This window comes from Falco biarmicus, chromosome 7 (assembly GCF_023638135.1).
Source record: "Falco biarmicus isolate bFalBia1 chromosome 7, bFalBia1.pri, whole genome shotgun sequence".
Taxonomy (NCBI): domain Eukaryota; kingdom Metazoa; phylum Chordata; class Aves; order Falconiformes; family Falconidae; genus Falco; species Falco biarmicus.
The window spans coordinates 37,393,845-37,415,515 of NC_079294.1; the positions used below are offsets into that span (position 1 = coordinate 37,393,845).

At 45.8% G+C, this 21,671-nt stretch overlaps 1 protein-coding gene across 1 annotated transcript in view; it reads right to left on the bottom strand.

Moving 5' to 3' along the window:
- Positions 1-21,671, bottom strand: part of LOC130152343 (exocyst complex component 3-like protein) — a 55,652-nt gene that overhangs the window by 24,611 nt on the left and 9,370 nt on the right. The window contains exons 2-3 of the mRNA XM_056345757.1: positions 2,570-2,896; positions 307-901 (exon numbers count right to left, since the gene is read on the bottom strand). Coding sequence (XP_056201732.1) covers positions 307-901; positions 2,570-2,858 — 884 coding nt within the window. The 5' untranslated portion in view covers positions 2,859-2,896. The remainder of the gene's footprint in view (positions 1-306; positions 902-2,569; positions 2,897-21,671) is intronic.

Genomic DNA, 21,671 nt, shown 5'->3' on the forward strand with positions numbered 1-21,671 from the left:
TGTCAGAAAAGAAATTGTTCAAGAAAGCAGGACACTGTGCATGTCCAACAGGAGTCCAGTAGAGAAATACCCGCGCACCTCAGGTAAGCCTCAGAGCCTGATACCAAGGATTTAGAAAGAGGCAGCACTGCAATGAAAACAGGCTTTGATTCTGAGAGCACAGAATGTAAAACAGGCAGTGGGCAAGCCTAAACTCAGCAAGAGTCCTGAGCAGCACTGCATTAATAGGAAGCAGGGATTGTGCTCAGAACTGAAGGACAGAGACATAAAAAAAAATGTAGAGAAAAAGGAGTCCTTTAAACATACCTTTTGTACATTTTAAGGCTCCATTCATAAACTGAAAGACATTGGCTGAAGCTGAAATGGTTACTGTCAGTAAGCGTGGAAAGGTGAGAAGACAAAGAGGCATGACAGCAGCAGGTGTAGGTGACGAGCAGTCCTGCTTCCTTGAAGACATCGTTTCTTTGCTCCAGGCTGGGGAGAAACGTTGTTTCCAGCTGACTCAGATGCTGTTTTAGTGCATCCTCGTCTGTGTTATCAGAAGAACAAAACAGGGGAATCTGGGCTGTCAGGTACTGTATTAGTTTTTCCTCCAGATCTTTCCTCCAGAAGTTTGGACTCCAGGTGGAAACAGACTTTGTCTCTTGGCTGCTGCCAAGCAACTCCACTTCCTTCTGCTTCTCCCACTTCAGTGATTCCCCTACTGACTGCAATGGCTCCAGGAACATCCTACCATTTCCACTGAGTGCTTCTCCCACCACAGTCCACATTCGTTCAGCCAGTAGCATATAAAGTGATTCAGACTTTTCCATGCCATCTTTACCAGAATGCTCCAGATCATAAATATAATCACAAGCTTCAAAAAATTTTCCTTGCTCAATGAATCCACAGATGGTTTCCTCTGCAACAGAGTAACAAGACAACTTGATGTTTGTTTGCTCCTCTGTAGAAACCATCACTTTAATATCTGAGTACTGAAGTATGTATTTTATATGTATCCCAGAATTCCTCAGGATCTACTCAAGATCATCTCACTTAAGGTCTAGCACTAGCACCTCTCTGTTTCCTCAGGACAAGCACTTTCTTTCTTTTGTCCTTTCTCCACCAGGCTAACTAAGCCTGCACACTAGTCTTCTGCAGCTTTCTGTCATCATCCCAGTAGACCTCCTCACATGGGCAATGCAGGTTCATTAATAACAATCTTTCCTTAAGGAATGTACCTTTTGTCCAGAAGAAAAGCATTAGAGAAAGGATATCTTCTGGAAGAGCCAAGAGCTGCAAGTCAAGCCCAGAAGGAATCCTTTGTCTTCTCTGCAGAAACCCTGGCAGGACCAAAGTGCTGCAAACCCTCCTGTAAGGTCCCTCCCACCTGTTCACAGGTTCTGCGTGGCTACAGAGGCTGTCACTCCTGCCAGCGAGCTCTTGTCTTGGGCTGAGGCTGTGCAGTGCAGTCCAGGGCCCTCTCTTTGCTGGGGCTTTTTAGCTAGCCTGAATGACTACATGCGCTATATATTTTGCTCAAAGGTGACAATCAGAAGGTGGGCTACTTATATGCACTGTCTCAGCAATGGGCATTTGTGTAACCCCCGTGACTTCCACATCTGCAAAAAGCTGTGGTGACTGTGCCACTGCCCAGATCACCAGACGTCCTGTCAAGGCAGCTACAAAATCTTCAAAGTTCGGAAGCTGGAAGGAGTTTTTCACCGCTGCTTGCTTCCAAAGTATCTTACTCGTCACACCCAGCCCATCACTAGGAGTTAAATGTAATGTCACAATAGCTGCACAGAGCTACCATTTTTTTTCTGTGCATTTTACAGATGACAAAATTGAGCAACAAATGGTTGAGAGTATTTGCCCAAAGGTATCTGGAACGGAGCTCAGAGGAAAAATCAAGTTTGATGAGAACCCAGGGAATGTTAAGCAAGGCCAGAAGCAGTGGGATGCTGAAAACAGTTCAGGACACAGCTCTGGGTGTAGAGTGAAGAATGAAAGAGTATGAGCTTCCATTATCTTTCGCCTGTATCCTAACTTTCCTCTATGGAAACACCTTGTCTGTGTAGAAAGAATTAAATCAAACGGGACTGGAGGGAGGAACGCGACACAAAATGGAGAAAGGTTGATGCAAGGATCTTCAGCAAAGCAACGGGCAAGCTCTTCAGGAGGGGTCTAGCAAGCTGCAATCATCCTGCCTCGATATGCCCAACATATAAGTAATGGTCACTTGGTACAATTAGCCCACATATAACCTACCTGTCCATCCCCATCAGTGGAAGAACAGCAGTCACACCCAACAGGGTGTCAGTCACACTTATATCATCTTTCTCAAAGACACATCAGGAGTCTTTGCAGGGATAAAAATAAGAACAGCAAAAAGAAATACTTGTGAGGCAAAGGGAAAGTGAAATACATTAGTTTCCAGATAAGTAAGTGCACCATTCAGAAAGGACAAGAACTCAGGTGGAGGAAAGTGCAAAGCACCTGTCCCAGAAGCTAATGAAAAGGAGAGCTTGCAGGCCTGGGAGTGGCAGGGAAAGTCAAGAACTGGACCCAGAGATAACTTTGAGGTTACCTGCAGGCATCTCTCCCCCCGCTCTCTTCCTACTGGTTTCCATCTTCAGCAAACTCCTTGCCACATCCTCACCGCCAGCCTTCTCCTCCACTATCTCTTTCCCACTAGCCACAGCCTTTAGCAATTTGCCTGCCATGGTTTTCAGTTTCCCTCTCCTCTTCAATTCCTGCTTCTTTCTCTCCTCGTGCGTGGCCTTGGGCAGCATCCTTGCATTTTCCCCGGCCATTTGCTCCCACTTGCTGCCTCTTCCTGCGAAGGGTCCCCAGGAATACATTGTCTTCCTCATCATCCAAGCAGGTTCAGGTGCTTTCTGTCCAGCTGGGAATACTATCAGAAAGAAAACATCAGAAATACTTCTATGAGAGTTGGTCTCAGGGGCTGTCTCCCAGAGAAGTAATTTTTCCTCAAATTTTTTCTTTTTTCTGTGCAGCTATAGGATTCAGCTGCCTTCAGAGAAGTCTAACCTGGTCCCTGCCTGTGCTGACTGAGGACATCTTTATAGGCTGCCAGCCCGCTTACGCAATATCTCTCTCTTCTAGGAAAATAATGTCAAAAACCTCATACACCACCTAACCACAAGCACTGGGGGAAAGCCAGCGGGATTTTCAGCATTTTCTAAATGACTAAAACACCCCTGCATGCTGCCAGGTGATTCGATGACAATCCTATCAGTTTAAGGGGGTTGATTATTAATAGTTTCTGTGAAGGTTCTATGAATAGGATAGCTTTCAATAGATTCTATTAATAGTTTCACTTTCCACCCACCCCACGTGTCCCGGCTGCACCTGAGCTCTTCTTTGGCAATGAGATCACACTTGGCTTTGGAGCCAGTTTTTTCCTTACCTCCCAGCAAGCCTAGTGTTAGCCAACAGGGAAGTAAAGCCCCAGAGAACAGGCATTGGTTTTGATGTTTTAGCAGCACCATTCAGAGGAGATAAGAGTGATCTCAGCCTTCTGGATTGTGCAATTTCCCAGCAACTATAGACGCTATTATGTATTATTTTATATTTATATGCACACACATATTTAAATAGCATAACACTGCAGCAATCCACCATAAATGTGTGTGTGTGTAGGTGTGCCCATATGTGGATGCACACGTATAGGCCTATTCACCAATCCAGTGAAAAGAAAGGAGATGTATGCCTGCTTAGCGCAAGGGCCATCCCGGTGAGTCCAGAGCTTCTAAACGTTCTGGCCATAAGCCTCAGAGCAAATTCTTGCACAGAAAGCATCATTTAAATCCAGGAGCTTGTATTTAAAATGGATTTTTTAGAAGTCCCTGCAATGTTGTGAGAAAGACACTACATGAGATAAGTTGAAATGCTGTGCTTACCATCCTCTCTTTGCTGGATAGTTACAACTGGGGTTTATTTCTCCATTCCATTATTACAAAAATGAAATCAAGAACTTGAGGATTCTCATCAGCTGAGGACAGAGGAGTCTTGTATTAGCCATGACAAGCTGTACTGATTCAACACCACACGTTATTCAAGAATGATTTTGGGGGGTATTAATTTAATTGGCAATTTTTCCACACAGCATCTAGATTGTTCCAAATATGTGCATTCATCTTTCTGGGTTTAACGTCTGCAGTTTCTTCCAAGATTTTCTACATTTTCATAACAGTAAAATTCCACCAGTTCCCTACTTGGAAACCAAGTAAATGTTATGTTGTTCTGGCTCTTTTACTCAGTGATTAATTCCACCAGCATGTTATCATGGAGCCGTTTGATTCATTACTAACAATAGGGAGGAGGAAATAAATACATTTCATTTGGAAGGACAAACAGAAATGACAGCAGTGGTCACACATTTGATCTGTTGCCAGTAGGAAACACTGAGGTTGCAAAATCCAGTGTTTTCCCAAGTTGTGAAAAAAGTTGAAAATTGAGAGGCTTTATGTACATTCCATTTTGACCTTAATTTTTAATCTGCTGAAGTTAAAATGTTTCCTTTGGAATACTATAGTTGCGGTGTATATGAATACAAGATGGAGTGAGAGGGTTGGTACTGCAAAGATGCATTCCAGGCATGCTGAAACCCTTCAGCAATATTTTCCCATGAAAATTCCAGCGCAATGTGTTTATGTTTCACTTCATCAGCATTTTTCCAACAAGCCTGGCTCTAACAAAAAACATTTCCCTTGACTTCTCTGTGGAGGGAAATTGGATGTCAAATTGCCAGTCCTGCAGGCAAGATTCTCTGCAGTATACTGATTTTGAACACACTACAACTGCAGATCATGCCCTAAACTGGGGCAACGTGATATATGGGAATTGCTGTATTTTCCCAGAAAGCTTCTTTCAAGGGAACACAATATGAGCCTGTGGAAAGCGGAGAGTGACTAAGCCTTCCTGAGGCTAGAGCCATCTCTTACTCCATGGCCCGCTCAATCAAAGCCATGGTAGACACTCCCCAAGACGAAAGTGCCCTCAGGGCATACCCCATCAGAGCACCACAGCACCAACAACCCAGCTGGCTCGTCTGTTCTACCTTCACCTTGTTCACAAACCGGGGGCAATGTGTGCGTACAGGCAAAGCAAGCAGCTGCCCAGGGGAGCAGGCAGCTATGAGCACCCTGTGAAGGGACAGCAAGTAGGGGTGACCTTTCTGACTGTGGGCACTGAGCCTAGCAGGAGCATGAGCTCAATTCCTTCTGCTGCGGCGGGAGCAGCAGTCCATCGTCACCTGCTCGGCACACCTCTGCCTGCAACTCTTTCCCAAAGGCAAGGGTTGAAGGGTGGCATCGCTGAGGGGGAATGTGCTGTACCAGGAGAGGACATGCCACACAGGAGCTGCCAAAAGGCCACCTGCAGTCTGCTTTTCTGACTGAGTCTTGACAGAACATGCAGGGTGCACAGGTCTCTCCCCTCTGTCTCGCATGCTGGCTTACTGCTCAGGGTAAAGTTCTGCAGCTAAAATATGGGGGTGATGTGAATCTCTAGGAACATCCTCTACCTCAGTGCTTCCATGAATGGTTTTATGCCTAGACAAGCAGAGTCCCAGGGGAAGCTACACCTTTACAGCAGAGGAGCTGCAAAGTGTCAAGATCAAACCAGAACAAAGGTGTTTCACGAAGTGTTAACATAATGCAAAGGGATTGTTCACTGTCCAAAGCCATCATTTTGGGCAGGGGAATCAGGGCACTGCTACATTTCACTTGTCCCTTCCATGGGCTCCTGAGCTGCCCATCCAAGGGGAGTCCTTCCAAGCAGAAAGAAGGGCAGTCCGAAACCACAAGGACACAGCACCATAACAAGCACAGTCCTGCTTCTGAACAACCTCCTTTGTCAGGTGTACCAAATGACCTTCTTCCTCAAAAGCCACTTCTTGGAAGCCCGCCCCCTCCTTCTTCCTGGTGTTTCAATGCCTCTATTTATCCACAGCGTGACGTTCTCTAGGGGGTCATTCTCCTTCCTGCCCTGACCCTTGCTACGCTCACTGCGAAAGAGGAGCAATTTGTCTTCTGGGAACATCCCCAGTGCTCAGGAGTTTCCCCCGTTGCCTGGAGCTCCTGGAAAAGCCCACAACCTCCCCACATCACTGAGACTCTGTCTTTCTATCTCTGGTAAAACTGTAACTCCTTTGTCTTTGGGATCTTTCACTAAGCAAGTGAATCTCTCAGATAAATTTTTATATTGTTTCTCTGTTGACTTAACTCTCTTGCTACTTCCCATTTCTTTTGCCTATATAGATAAAAATCTCTTCATAATAAGCAGATTGTGTGCCTGACTTAAACAATAGCTGCTTGGTCTGGATGCTAATCGGATGAAGTCAGACTATTAGCACTTCAAATTAAATTACTTTGCAAGAGTCCAATTACATTAATATTCCAATCCCACCAAGACAGTGATGTCCCTGCTTGCTTCGCAAGGACTCCACATGAATGTGGTCAGGCATATACAACGACAACTTTGTGCTCAGTAGCATCTGTCATATGAAATACACTTGGTCCTCACAGGCGGGCTGGATCTGCAATATCTGAAAAGAAAAATCTGGAGGGTTTTTTTGCCTCCTTCTCTGTTTCCAGAACATGCTGCTACCCTCCACCACTTTGAACCAAAGGCATGAAAGATGGCAGAAAGGAATATTTATTACGATGATAAAACATGCAGAGCAGGACACAGAAACATGGTTGTTCCCTAGGATATAAATCCAAGCAAAACCGCTTTGTGAAGCTATGCTGTAGTCTGACAATGTGTTCCTCCACCCACACGCAGCATCTTTGATTTCATCGGCAATCAAAAAGCAGCCGGTCTGCGTTATAAGCAAGGTAGGCTTTTTGGAGAGAAAGAAAACAAATAAATAAACAAAACAAAAATACCTTTCCCCCTCCAGTTTGACACTGCAGCCGGCATTGCTATAATGGTCATACGCACGAGGTGCCTTTGTTAATTGTGCAAAATCAGCTGTTTATTGTTCTGTGGACAGCATATAGTTATATGCTAAGGATAACCCCATTTCCTAAAGAAATGAGACAATGCGGCCACAGGTTGCACGCATGTCTATGTTCACCTGATGCCCTGCCCTTCAGTGGGTTTTAAGTCAATTTTAAGCAATTCTAAAGCTAGTTTTAACCAAACTGACTGAGAGTGGCTGGCACAAAACAGTACATCCTCACATACTTCATGAAAATATGTGGCTGAGGGGACAGGGTAGACCTTCACTGCTCCTGCTGAGGAACAGCAGAACATGGCATGAACTCAGCTCTTATTAGACACAAGAGACTCCACCCAGCAGCTCAATCTGAAGGTACACAGACACGGTCTCCTTGTCTCCTCACCAAATCCCCTGTTTACTCTCCAGCTAACCTGTGTGTGTGCAGCACAAATATTTAATACAAGCAACCTTCCCCACAGCAGCAGCTGAAACAAAGCTGCTGCCCTGCGGTGCCTCCTCACCCCAGGCTGCACCCCCCGCACCTCCCCGAGACCTGCGTTACCACAAACGGGCCAAAGAGCTGTGAGTTTGGAGCTAATTTGGAGCTGCCGCGGCTGCCCGATGGACATCGTTGGAGCAAAAGCAAAAGAAGGGGGTTCTGCCTTTCTCTTACTAGGCGTGTCTTACTAGACATTACTGGAGTCGCTCTTCTCTGCTCAGCCACTGATCTTAATCCCATTTTGCAAAAGTTAGTCTGAGACTGCTGTCATCCTCTGGACTTGTCTGAAATTGGAGGAATTCAGTTTGTGTGAAGGGGACAGAGAGATGGATTGACATACAGGCTGCATGGTCCCAGCAGTTTCAGAAACCACACTGAAGTCCTAAGAATAAGTTCCCCCAAGAACTGAATATTGCCCCTTCCCCTGCCCTGAATACTGAAACAAAACACATTTGGGTATGAGGTACAATTTGTGCTGCCTCTGTTTGACTCCTGATTGTGAGGACCCTGTTTCAAACTGACCTCAATTTTCACTTAATTAGTAACCTATTTTGCCATTCCTTTGGAACATTTTTAGCTAATTCCTGGGGATTTTGCCTAATTCTGGGTTTGGAGGTGGGGTTTTTTTGGTTTTCCCTTTTCAGAATGAAACAAGCATTGCTTTAAGGAAGATGTTTACCCTTTTGACAACGACAACAATAGTAGTAATAACAAATAAATCACACAACCTTCAAAATTTTAAAGATTAACTGTGGGAAGCCAAGCAATAGGAATGTTTGAATATCCTAAAAATCCCTGCATTCAGAATATCCTGTTGACACAGTAAGAGCAGAATAAAGCAATACTTCCTGAAGCAGCAGCTTAGTCTTCAGTAAAGAAACTGGGTCAAAGCTGGAAATTCCCACTCCCTGATTTTGCCCCACAGGCCTCCAGCAAGGTCTGAGGATACTGTAGTAATTGCAACTTCCTTCTGTTTTCTTTCAGCATCAGTGGAAGAGGGAGAAAAATTTATCCACCAGATAGACTACATAGCACAATACAGATTGGTTAAAAAGTAGTTTCTCCAGACCACAAAAATGGGCAGCTAGGTTCAATGAAATGCTGGGCTAATAAAATATTCCAAAGCAAAGGTGTTAACTTTCACATATTTAATAGACCTGAGGCTGTGTTTGGAGTTAGGTTATATTTAACTGTGGGGAGGGCACAGGACAAAGCTTCCAGTTTCCGTGCCCCCTCTGGCTCTGTTGGGAGGCCAGTGGCTGGCTTTGCATTACTGGTGTGGAGGGACAGGGGCTGCAGCCCTCGGTGTGGCACTGGCGTCTGCAGGGGATGTGGGGAGCAGAGGGGGCCTGCAGACCCAGGTCAAAGAGGGGATGGAGCTGAGGGGCTCCATCCCCTTGCCCCATGAAGGACAGTTTGGTAAAAGCCCCCCACTGCTTTCTACAGCATGGGCTGGGCAGGACATGAAGTTTCCGTAAAGGTTTGAGGGCTATTTTCCAGTTTCTCCACAGACAGCAAGTTGCCAGGGAAAGCAGCTGGCATAGAAAACATATGGGCTGAAAAGTGAGGCAGGCTGATGAAATCTGTGTTTTTCCAGGGCATCCAGAGTTCTGCATAGGCAGCAGCTGTAGAAGAGATACTGTCTGACCTCATTCTCCTACCATATATACTTCTATATAAACAACATAGGCAATATATACCCCATGCCAAATTGCAAAGTATATATACTCTCCCAAGGAGGGGTTTGAAGGACAGGAGGCCTGGCCTCTCTGACTCAAAAAATATCAGGAAAATTTATCTCCTGTTATTCAGGGTCCCGCTTGTCTCTTCAGTGCTCAGAAAGCCCAAGTCCTGGAGAGCAGCTGTGGGAAGTTTCTGCAACAGAAACCACCGCAGTGCTACAGGCTGTCAGTCTGGTCACAGCCCTAGAGGAGCAGCGACCCAACAGCTTGGTGTCTAATCCTGCAAGTTATCTGAAGAGTTATCCAAGGAAGGCTCCAGGGGCAGGTATGCCAGAGGGAAACTACAAATTAAATGATGCTTGCTATCCTTGGGATGGAAAGAGCTTTCTTAAAAAAGAAATTATGGATATTGTTTGCTAATGTGGTAATGAATGCGTTACCTCAACCACCACCATGTGTCTTTTCAGGATGATCCATGATTTCATGGATTTTGGGGTGGGGGGGGGTGGGGGGGTGTTGAAACCTTGTATTATGAATATTCCATCTCCATTTGGACAGACAAGCCTAAAATTATTTTATTTGAGTCTTTTCATTTGGCTTAGATTGACAAGATTCCTCTGTGCATTTTTACATAGATTCTTTCCAGCAGTAAAAACTTTTATGTTCAACTTTACAGGAAACTTCCTACACACGTCTGTACTCACAGCTCTACACGGAGCAGCATATGCAGAGATTTGGGACTGAAAATCTACATTACATCATTTGCATGTTTTTCCTGCTGCCACAAGAGGCCAGTGATTGTGTAATTTCCAGTTTGCCATGTTTCACCCCCACCACCCTGACAATGGCTCCACAGGCACATCTGCCAGACACCATCTGGAGGGTAAAAATCTTAACTACCGACTGGCTTCCAGGACATCCTGAGACCTCTCAGATAGGAGCTGGGCACATTTAAATATTACTGCAAGATCAAAATTCAACCACTTTTCCACTCAACATTCACGGCAGGTATCTCTGGCTACAAACTAAGGCAGGAAGGCCCCACACACCTGCGCTGCCAAAGGAGTCGGTGTATGGGATGGGTACCTTAACATTGCTGAACATTTTGACACAGCAGATGGGTTGTTTAGGAGAGGAGGTGAGGGAAAAGAGCTTTCATACAGACACCTAAATAAATCACATTTTCAGAAACACTCAGCACGTAGCATCTCCCATCGTTGCTTCTGGACAGTCTGAGTAACAACTCCATTCCCACCCCACAGTGAGCAGGGAGATGGTTTAGCCACTAGCCCTGGTAAAGCTCAGGATATCCGAGAAGATGCCATATCACACTGTAAGAAGGCCAGTTTTAAAAGATTTCTGCAACCTATAAACACTGGAGTGAGCTAGCTACAGTGAGGGGTTTGCTACAGCAAGAGGAATCCAAAAGGGTCCTAGGAGAGAGCTAATCACCTCTGAAATGGTTTCAGAAAAATACCCTGAGGAGGACCTCTGCATAAGCACAAAGAAAAGTATTAAATTTTTATCAACAGGAGTTCAGGCTGAAAAAAGCAGGCCTCCCAAATACATGGTGGTAAAACATTTACACTGCACCACCATGTTTTCTTCCAAAACTAGAAACACATTTAGAGGAGATGTGGCAGTGAGCGTCGGTCTCTTCTCCCAGATAAGCAACAGGACAAGAGGAAATGGCCTCAAGTTGCACCAGGGCAGGTTTAGATTGGATATTAGGAAAAATGCCTTCACTGAAAGGGTTGTCAAGCACTGGCACAGGCTGCCCAGGAAAGTGGTGGAATCACCATCCCTGGAGGTGTTTAAAAGATGTGTAGATGTGGCACTTAGGGACATGGTTTAGTGGTGGGCTCAGCAGTGCTGGGTTAACGGTTGGACTCAATGATCTTACGGGTCTTTTTTCTATGATTCTGTGATGTCTGAGAGTCTTCACCATTTACTGACCCACTCTTTCTCACCCGTTCTACACGAATGAAAGAAATGCCGACAAAGCAAGAGATGAGCACAAGTTGGAGGGGGAGGCATCAGGTGCAAGCAAGATAAAGGAAAGGGAAGAGTATTTGTCATGTATTCATCTGCTGCCAGGATCAGGATGTATCTCATCCTTCCGTTGCTTCCCACTTCTCTGATCACTGAGATACTCTCTGCAAAGTGGAGGGAGCGCTAAATAAAGATTCAGAGACACTAACCCAGCTCCCGAGAGCTGCACAGCACTGACTGCCAGCGCATTGGCAGCGTTCCTCTGCCGCCTTCGTTGCAACCACTCTGCTGACGTTCATCACTTAATGCAATTTTTTTCTCTGCAAAGAAGATGTGGTCCTCAAGGAACCAAAATTCTGTAACTTGTGAGGATGTTTCTAAATTATAAAGCAAATTTTAAAAGGAACCACTATTTGTTCCCACCCTGAACAAGCATGTTATCTGTACTGTTGTGACCTTAGATCTCCAGCATGTGTTATTTACTGGCTGTCAAAAGCCAAGATTCTTGAAACTCAATTAATAAGAGCATTAAGGCCACATTCCAACAAAGGATTTAAGTAATTGACTATTTCAAAGATAATATTCAGCCTTTTAGCTGTACAGATCTGTTTAGTGAGCAGGAAACAGTGGTGTGGAGTGGTGTTTGTACACTCCATGGCTACATGACAACAAATGGCTTGGAGTCAACATCTTCAAATTGCACAAACTGCAAACCAATTTAATATAGCTGATCTTGATACAGCACAGAATCGTTGGATTTTAAGGCAGCTGCCTTGGAGCTTGTTTGTTTGAATGAATGAGTTTTTCATGGTATTTTCTGCACAAGGTTTTAATGGGGAGCTTCTAAGCCCAATAATGGTTATATATTCACTGAGGTCTCTTCGGCTGTTACCGCACTCTTCCCAGTTAAATATAACTTCAGTGGGCAAAATGGGTTAAATGGCAGCAAAATAGAAGCTTTCATGCTCAAAAGCTGTTTTGCATCAGGGAAGAGAAGACTGCACTGATTTTGTCAATGAGGACAAGAAGCTGAACTGGGCACTCTAGCCCTGATTCCTACTAACCTTACCCTGGGTAACCATTTAGGTCTATGCAAAAGGAAAGCCAAAGAACTGTAAAATATCTTCTAGATCACAGTGGTTACAGATGCCACTTTGTACAAGTGGGATGTGAGTCCTTCGTGTCTGCAGTTGCCTTCCCCCACCCTTTGCACATGTAAATACAACTGAGAAAAAGCTTATTAACATTTTCTTTCCTCTTGCTTCCCAGTCCTGGGGGGCCATCACACACAGATAATCAGGAACTCCAAACTGGACTGCAGTCTTACATAAAATATTAACACAATGGATCTGCAGTGGTACAACTAGTTGCAAGAAGCGGCAGCTACTGATTTATTCTAACATTTTATTTATTCTAACATGTGATATTCATTTATTCTAACATTTTTTGAAGGGAAGAGATGGGGAGAGATATTGGTATGTATGGCAGGTACTGACTGATATTTAAACCCTTTGGCATTACTGTATGTGCCTGCAAATAACTGCCAGTGCTATTAGTGGCTGTCATTGACAACAGCATGTAAATTACTATCTAATCTGCATATGCAATCAAATAATTAGATGCCATATGTAAGAACAGTTATTTATAGGTGCAGAATCAGAGAAAAAATTTAAGTCCTATCTTCATAATGTATCATCTCATGAATCAGGTCCTCTTGAACATAGGTACAGGTCTTCATTACTGAGTTAGTTCCCCATCTTAGGTTAAAAAATATTTTAAAATCACAATTAATATTTCATATTATTGATTTTCCCCTATGATGCACTGAATCAGTAACGCCTGCATCTAGCCTGCTGGCAGGAAGCTATAGTTGCCATCCAGAAAACGCCTGTCAACTTTTGGAGCTCGTTATGAACAAAACAAGCCAGGAAAAAAGCCCGTCCTGCTGAAGGCCCATCCACTGCATTCAATGAAGGCTTGATCTATTCTTACAAACAGCTGACCTAGATTCTCTGCCTGAATGAGAGCATTTCCCAGCATCAAGGCTGTTCGGAGAGTCAGAAATTCATGTATCGCTTATTATGAGAGAGGGGTTAAAAAAAGAAAAAGGATATAATCTTAAGGGAAAGCTATGCCATCAGTTTGTCGTAAAAGAGTTTTACCCGTATCAACACAAAGCGCTCCCTGACACACTTCTGCTTTCATTTCAGAGTCAGGAAAGGACTGCAGCCTTCATTTCAGCACACGCAGCAGCATCCCAGGCAGCCACAGCTCCATGGAGAGGCTGAGATGTGCCAAAGCCGTGGAGGACACGACCGCACAGTGGGGTGACCAGCTTGCCACCCGCGGCTTTCCGGCAGCTTGGAGGCAGCTCCTGCCCCCGGAGCTGCCAGCAGTGAGGCTGTGCTGGATCAAGGAGTGCTGGCTCACATTGTGCCAAGAGGAAATGAGCAAGTGAGGTCTGCTGAGCCCCATGCTGCCAGGTCGTGATGGGATCCAGCTGCAGGCACAGCACACATCCATCACCTCTGGGAAGCTAGGAAGGCCAGGACAAGGCAATGCCATGTCCTACTGCTGAACCACACAGGACGCTTCTCCATGTGCCAGTTCTCCAAGAGATTGGAATTGCATTCTGTGGCACTCATGTAATGGTGGTGGTATGTGGCTCAGAGGGACAGAAAGGCTGGTCAGCCCTGGAGTAAGGACCTCCAAGTCCTTTTCTTCCTGCCTCTGTCACCAATCCATTTTGTCTACAATCATACTCCCCATCCCCCCAGGATCCTCCTGGGCCCCTCCATAAGCCAGGCCAGTAACCTTTCATATTAACCAGTAATACTCACCAGTGATCGGGGGACACTGAGGATGTCCATCACTGTGAGGGACACCAGCTTGATGCTAGCCCTTGATGGCTGCTGTCACTGTTGTCACTGATGCTGAGCTGCCCACAAAGAGCAGCTCCAGGTCCAGGCCAGCACCTGAGCAGCATCTCCCTCAGGGGGATAAGGAGCTGGCAGGCAGGGGCTAGTGCAAGACACCTGCATATCCCCCAAAGTACAGCTCCCACCCCAGGGCTACACTGCAGTGCTGGCTGTAGGGACAAGGACAGGAGCACAGACCAAGTCCTTGGGGTGGGCAGGAGCTGAGCAGTCAAAGGAAGTTTCCTTCAATACCAAAATGTTTTGATGTGCCTCACAGATGGAGACAGAAAGCTAAATTAACATACATAAATGCAGGTCCTCTGATCACAGAGATATTCTGCCCTTTGTCAAGACATGAACATCCCAGACCGAGTCTACAGAAGAGGACTTCTGCTCATGCGGACCCTCACTGCTGCACCACACAGGCACAACCCACACATCCAGCCCACCTGCTGCGGGCTGTGCTGCCAGGGAGCATCCCCCCTTCCCTCCTTCTCTGAAGCCTCCAGAGGGGCTGCTGAGGGGAGAATGTAAGATCTAATTAACCACCTCTCAATTCAGATCTGGTTCAGCAAATGCAAATACTGCATTGGGCAATTGGGTTTTCCTCACCAACTTACTTTTTGCATGTGGGCAATATGCAAACTAGGTCAGTATTATTCCTACTGAACCGCTTGCTATGGGTATTATTTTTAGAAAACCATGTGATTGTCTGCCTTTTATTTATGAGAGCACAGAAAGATCCACTGTATATTTTCCTGTCTGTCCTGTTTGGGGTGGTTTGTTTTTTCAGTTCTTTGGGTGGGTTACTGAGATCTCAGGCCTCTTCTTAAAAGGCAAAGTCAGACTCAATCAAGAGATCTCGCAGGCTGCATACCTTGGCAGTCAATGAAACCAAGCACACGCAGCAGTGAGCAAAGCAAACCAGACAAGAGCACGGAGAGGCTATGAAAAGGCAAGACAGTGATGCAGGTAACAAGGGACAAGGACATGGAGCAAAAAATATGCAGGGGGTTATGGGAGGTGGGGAATTGGGCAGAGTTTGAAGGATGACAGAAAACATCGCACTTAGATCTTCACAACTCCTGAAAGGCTAAACCCAAGATCTCAGCAGCTAGACCAAAGTCAGCAGGAGAGCCAAGTTCAGCAACAGAAAACTTGTCCAGAGGTTCAAGTTCATTTTTTGAGACCTCTTCGTAACTCCTTGTCACAAACAAAACAACTTGAGGCAATGAAATCCTGTACCGGCTTTTCATTCAGCAAGTTAGAGGTCACAACCCAGACAGATATCCATCAGACAACCAAGCCAGGGTGGATCCCCTCGAGGGGGAGAGGGCCCCTATGGTCAGGACCTAGCAGCAACCCTCTGTGTCCAGGTCTCTCACTGCCTGGTTTTCATCTGGCCTTGTCTGGGGAATCCAGAGTCTTTGCCCAGGGCGTGAGTTAACAGGTGATTCAAGTTCTGGGGATGTGGATCCTTTTGCTAACCTTGCATGGCCAGCGTGAAGAACTCTACATCTCTGCCGATAATCCAGACTGCTTTTATAAGCAGAAAAAAGGCATGGGCATGGGCAGTGCCCTTCCTCTCAAGAGAATACAGATGTCCAAAACAGGCCAGCCAAGCAGCACACCAGCACTGCCTAAATCTCCCCACCAACAACAGAAGGAATCAGAATGAGTAGCTAAGACTTTGATGCATGTATTTCACAGCAGAAGAACCACAGCCTAAATTTCCAGAAATTAGCTGTCACCAAGTGTCAGAAACTAGTCTCCAGGCCCACAGGTCTTCTGACTTTCCACTCACATGAAAAAAATCAGATGTATATGACCTGTGAGGGCACAGGGTCAACTCTATGGCCAATGAGTCACGCGCCTTTACAGGCTGCATATCAGGCAATGGCCCTGGCAAAAGCTGCTTGCTAGGGCAAGTCATCTCGGCAGGAGGGGAGCCCTGCATGGGCGTCTTGCTTGCCCACCTGCGCAGGACACCACCACTAGTCCAGGGCTTCTGCACAGCTGGGAGACACTGCTGGCTCTTGGCTTCAAGACTGTGCAAGCAACATAGTATTTTGCTGCTGAGAGGATGAAAACATGAGGACAGGCTTCTCCGGCCACCGGGGAAGGGGCTGAGCTGGCTGGGAGGGCCTGGTGCTTGCTGACACCTTTTCTGCCTGTGCCTCTGCCCAGGAATCGCTGCCCCAGGAACTAGGGCCCTTTTGGGGTCCCGATTGCCTCTTCGGCAATCCACCAACGCAGTGCATACACTCAAATTCAGAAAAGCTGTTTTCATCTGTCCTTTGTAATTGATCTCAAGCCCTGAAGTTCCCATTCCAGGCAGCCTGGCTCCTGGAGCTAACTGCTGGTACTGTCTAGGTGATTGCCCCTAAAAAAAGAAACAAGAACTTCAAAAGAAACAACATAGGCAGAGACAAAGACAACTGGACCGCATCCAATTCAACTTGCAAACTAGAAATAACATCTCTTTCTCCAGCGAAGACCATGCTGCCACAGAATATCAAGTAAGCACTGTAAAGAAAGCTACACAAGCTACGTCCTTCACACTGGGCAGGCAACTGTAGATTTTCCTGCAAACAGAAACAGCACAAATGAATGGTGAAAGGCTAGGCTCTCTTAAATGTGGCACAGCATGGGAACTCAGCTCTGTGTTTCAGGGGGGGAGTGAGAATCATATGCAGAGATGCTTAGTTTTAAGAATATAGGACATACCCTTCAAATTTGCTGGAATAGCCTGGGCGATACAAGCTGGCTGGAGGATTAGCCATGCGTCACTGTGTCATCATCTAACACTTCTATGCCACATGATTCTAACATTGCTCCCAGGAAAACCAGTGGTCTGGGATAAATATTATGAAGACAGCTTCTTATAGCCCAAACTTTCAATTTTTTTTCCATCCCTCACATAAGACTCACACATGGGTCACTTCTGCTACCTATCACCTGCAATACATCACATCTGATGTTGCACTGCATTTTGTGTAACTATGCTTTTTCGGAATCAATTCATACAAAAATAAAATGTACTTTATCAGTCACTGACACATGCATTCTCTATCTTATTGTTAAAATCATCAAACTAATACTGCCTTGAAAAAGAACTGAAGGCAGCAACTATTCTCTGCAGTCATTAGTAGCAAAAACTGCTTTCCAGCCATTCCAGTCTCTCCTGAAATTACGCAGTTACTTGTTGGTGCCAGATTCCCATTTATCTCAACAGCCTTTTGTAAAAACAACAAACAATAGCTTCTTCTTCAATTATCAGCCTTCCCATAAGAGGAAGAACTCATGTTACAAAGGAAGGGCCACATAATCATGCCTTACTAGCTCAAGGTACTTTCACAATTTCGTTAGAAATTTCAGTATACACCCCTAGGACAGTTACGAGCAGCCCAAGGAAAACAGTCTGATGTCAGTAACAGAAGAAGTACTAATGAATGCAGGACAACAGGCATAGGGGAGCTGGCAAACAAAAAGCAGAAGAAGAGGTGTAACGGGAGCCAGGTTATCAGCTGTCTGGTAAGAAGACAGCTGGTGCAGGTCTGCTCTGTTGCCCACCAGCACCATGCACTATGTCACTGAAGTTCATGGAGCCACCCCAGAATCTGAAACTGTTGCAGAGGTGAAAAATGCAAGTGAAAAATTTGCTTCTGCTAATCAGAAAGCATGAGTCCTCCCCTCTAACCAAAGTGATGTTCCCCTCACTGCTGTGTTTCCTTATGTACAACATGCATGCATCATTCCAGTGCAAACCTGCTGTGAGAGCAGATTCAGGGTCACATCAGACTGGCACACACAAAACAGTCCTGAATTCCCTCATTCTTTAAACATCCTCTTTTTTTTTTTTTTTTTTTTTTTTTTTTAGGAAAAAGCATGAGATGAAAATGAAGACTTTGTGTCTTTTTCAGGGAGGGTAATGTTTTATTTAAGATGGCCTGCTAGCACCATGAATTTTACATGGGAGAAGCTCCATCCCACAACATCCTTAAACCTCTCCTCATTAGTCAGCAGGGCTCTAATCCTTCAGGCAGGAGATGTGGCACCTCCCACCAGGAGCTGTGGTATGGGGGCTGACTCATATTGTTTACAAGCGTATCCCTTCTCTGTACCGACCACCACTGAAACACAGCCTGTCCTGAAGCATTGCCTTAGAGACCTTCCTGGGAGACAGATCCGCTGCATCAGCTCCCCCTCACAACTCTTCCCACAGAAATCCCCCCCATGCAGGCTGTTTGGACATACAGGGATGTGAGCAGAGGGCGGGCAGGTCTAGCTGAGCAACCTATCTGCTGCAAGGCATCTGGAGGTCGCAGATAAGTAAACACCGGCAAGGGCAATACTAAGGACACAGATATATAAGCAGAACAAGACAGGCAGCAGATTAGACATACCTTCCCACGATTTTGGGTCCGGTGCAGGACTTTGTTGATGTCTGATGAGCTATGCCTGGTTGTAAGTGTTCAGAAAGGCCAGCTTTTACTGTAAACCAACCATATTCAACCCCCAATTAGCCACGGAAGATTAGCTGGGTTGGGGATTAACTGGATACTTCCTCCCCATAGCAACCATGGCTACACCACCATGCCACCACACACATACCACAGGACACACGAGCCTCTGGGCTGTGCCCCACTGGCACCCCAGCAGGTGGAAGCTGTACCCGCTCAGCACAGAAAGCAGCAGGCTTGTTACAAGCCTTTCCCAGGTAGAAGACCTAAGTATGTTCTTATACCCTAACTAACATATAGCCTGCACTAGCCAGGATCTGGCTTTACCTAGGTTACTCCATCCCACATTGTCTTCAGCGGCTGAAAGCTGACAATACCTAAGTGATCAGCCAACGCTAAAACAAGAACAAGCTGCATAGCCTGCAAAAGCTGTCCCAAGCGTTAGGCAGCTGGTGCACTGACACCGTTGCCTATGTGCTGAGTAATGATGCCTCGCTCTCTCTTTGTGCTCCCTTCCCCATCTCTTTCCATCTGTTGCTCCTTGTCTTCCACTTGGATTGTATGCTACTCCAAGCAGGGCTCACACCTAGGACATAATCTGTGACAGGGCACCACAAAAATCGGTCTGATCAATTCACGTGAGTAATTAGTGAATTGGAGTCAACGTTGTACGGGAATGTGTGTATGAATGGGTTAAGCACAGTGTGTGTGCATGGAAAACATGACTCATAAGTGTTACTAACATTTTTCTTTCTCATGTCCATAAACCCAAGCAAGAAATGGAAGAAATGGTAGTAGTGGGTAGAAAAAGACAGAAAGGCAAAGAGACAGCAGGCTGGCAGGCCTCAAATACAAATGCACTAAATTACAGGTACACAAACGCTGCGAAGAGCTGAGCATTTGCAGCTCCTACACATATTCTCACTTCTTCTTTTATAGCTATTAACTTTGCATGCTTCTCTATTTTGTTTTTGCTTCATCTTCCACATACATAGACCAAGACTTGGATCTTATCTTTGTGTATCCCAGTGACTTACTGGCATATCATGTGCATGCACAGCTGCACCCACAGGTCAAGACATCTTTTTCACTGCCTTCTGTACACGATGATAGTGCAACTATGCTGGTCACCAGGACAACAGTCACAGCCTGTCAAACTGATAAGAAGTTGGTTGGCTGGGTTCATGCTCTGAGAGAGAGCAAGACGGAGGTAATAAATGTCATAGGCAGCAGTGAACTGCAAATGGCATTTGGTTTTCCCCTCAGGGAGTTGGAATGAGAATGAACATGAGAGCAGTGAAGAAAGAAGAGGGTCTGAAGGGAAGAGGCTTGCTGTTTAACTTTTAAAGCTCCACAGTTAATGGGAAATAGGAAAGATTTAAGTAAGACACAGGGCGGGAGCTCAGCCGTGGGGCTTATCTCAACCTGCCCCATGCAAAGGGAGCGGGTTTGAGCCCACATAGTCCCAAACCTCCAAAAGGGGCAAACACTACTGTCGTGCCAATGGGCTTCGAGGTCGTCCCTGCTGGACACCAAAGCAGAGGGCAATTAAAAGAAATAAACATCACATTCCAGGCATTCCTGTTGCTATAATTGCCCCTTGCTAACAGCAGCCAGGACCGCTTAAAGGACTGCACTACCTCATGACAACACCCACGGTGTCTCCTGACTGGACCTGAACCCACTGCAGAACGAGGAAGCCTCCCCTTCCCACAAAACAGCCCCACCAAACAGCACCGAGCTGAATCCGGAATTGGGCATGCCATTCAAGAAAACTGTATTGCCAAACAGGCATTTGGTAGATAGAGAGGTCAACCTGTAAATCCAATCTTTTGAATACTGCCAAAGTTCAGGGAAACACAGAACTGGTACCTCTCATGTTCAGCAGTGTGCGCTCATGCTCAGCTTCAAGGCCCACAGTCTGACAATTTTGCCAGTGCAGAAATAGATGTGAAAGATGGTCTGAAAAGAGAACCAGTTGCAACTGGAATTCAGTCATGTTATCTATAGCCTATGGGCAGGGGGTGTGTGATGTTATAGACAGAATTTATCAAAGTGGTAAAGCCTTGTCAGAACAAGAAGGAATTGTGTGTATCCAAGCGAAGTCCAAGAACTCTCATAAGAACATTCCTCATAAAACTGCTAAGAAACAGGGTCCTGTCTCTTTGAGGGATACTCATGGGCACAGCAGGGCTTCTGCCAGAGCAAGGCTTGCATTAGCTATGTTCAAAATAAGGTCTGAAAATGCAGGTCACGCTGGTCACGCTCTGATCTAAATGGGAACAGGGGAGCAATACAAATATTGCCATGCTCTATGACTTAGGATCAGGCAGACACACCAGCCAGTGCTAAAGAAGTAGGTGATGGTTAAAGGTCTCCTCCTCCCTTCTCCTCCCCGGTCCTTCCTAGACACAGAGGAAGAACTTCAGACTCTTTCTCCTGTCTCCCAGCTGTGAGTCAGCAGCATAACAAGATTCTCTTGTTAGAAAGGTGACCCAGCATTCAGACACCCTCTTTATCCCCTAGCCTGCACATTAGGGAGAGGGGAACTGCAAAGCCAGCTGCACAAATATCTCTCCCTGGCTGGGGCTGAGATATACACAATGGTCCAACACATTCAAGGCCTTTCTGAGCACAATAAAGCAATGCCAAGAAATAGGAAAACATCATCAAGGCCACATAGGTGGGTTTCTTGCATTTGTTCTGTATCTCAGTCAAAACAGGCAGGCATAATGCACGGAGACAAAGAGGCCTTTCTCAGCAAGCAGTGTGGCATGCACTCCTGGGTCACCTCAGGTGGCTGTCTGTCTGCCCAGTCCCCTTTCCCCTGTTTTGATTGTAGCTGCATCCTTTCTGTATCAAGATGTGGATACTTAATGCATGCTCACCTTTGCCCTCAGCTACAAGCTGTTTCTGCTTAGCTAATGCTTTTCTTGGCAGGCTTAGGCGGGCAAGCCAGAGTTCAGTTTACTGCACCCTGATCAGCTGAAGCACAGATGACTGGCTCTGGGAAATGCTGCAGAGATATGGCCAAAATGAACTGAAGTCACTTACATGGAGCTGCAAATTGCTCTGTGTTGGTACTTGGCCAATTTGATTCTGGCCCATGACTGGGCATCCAGCCACAGCTAGAGGACAAATCAAAATAAACAAACCAGGAGTTTC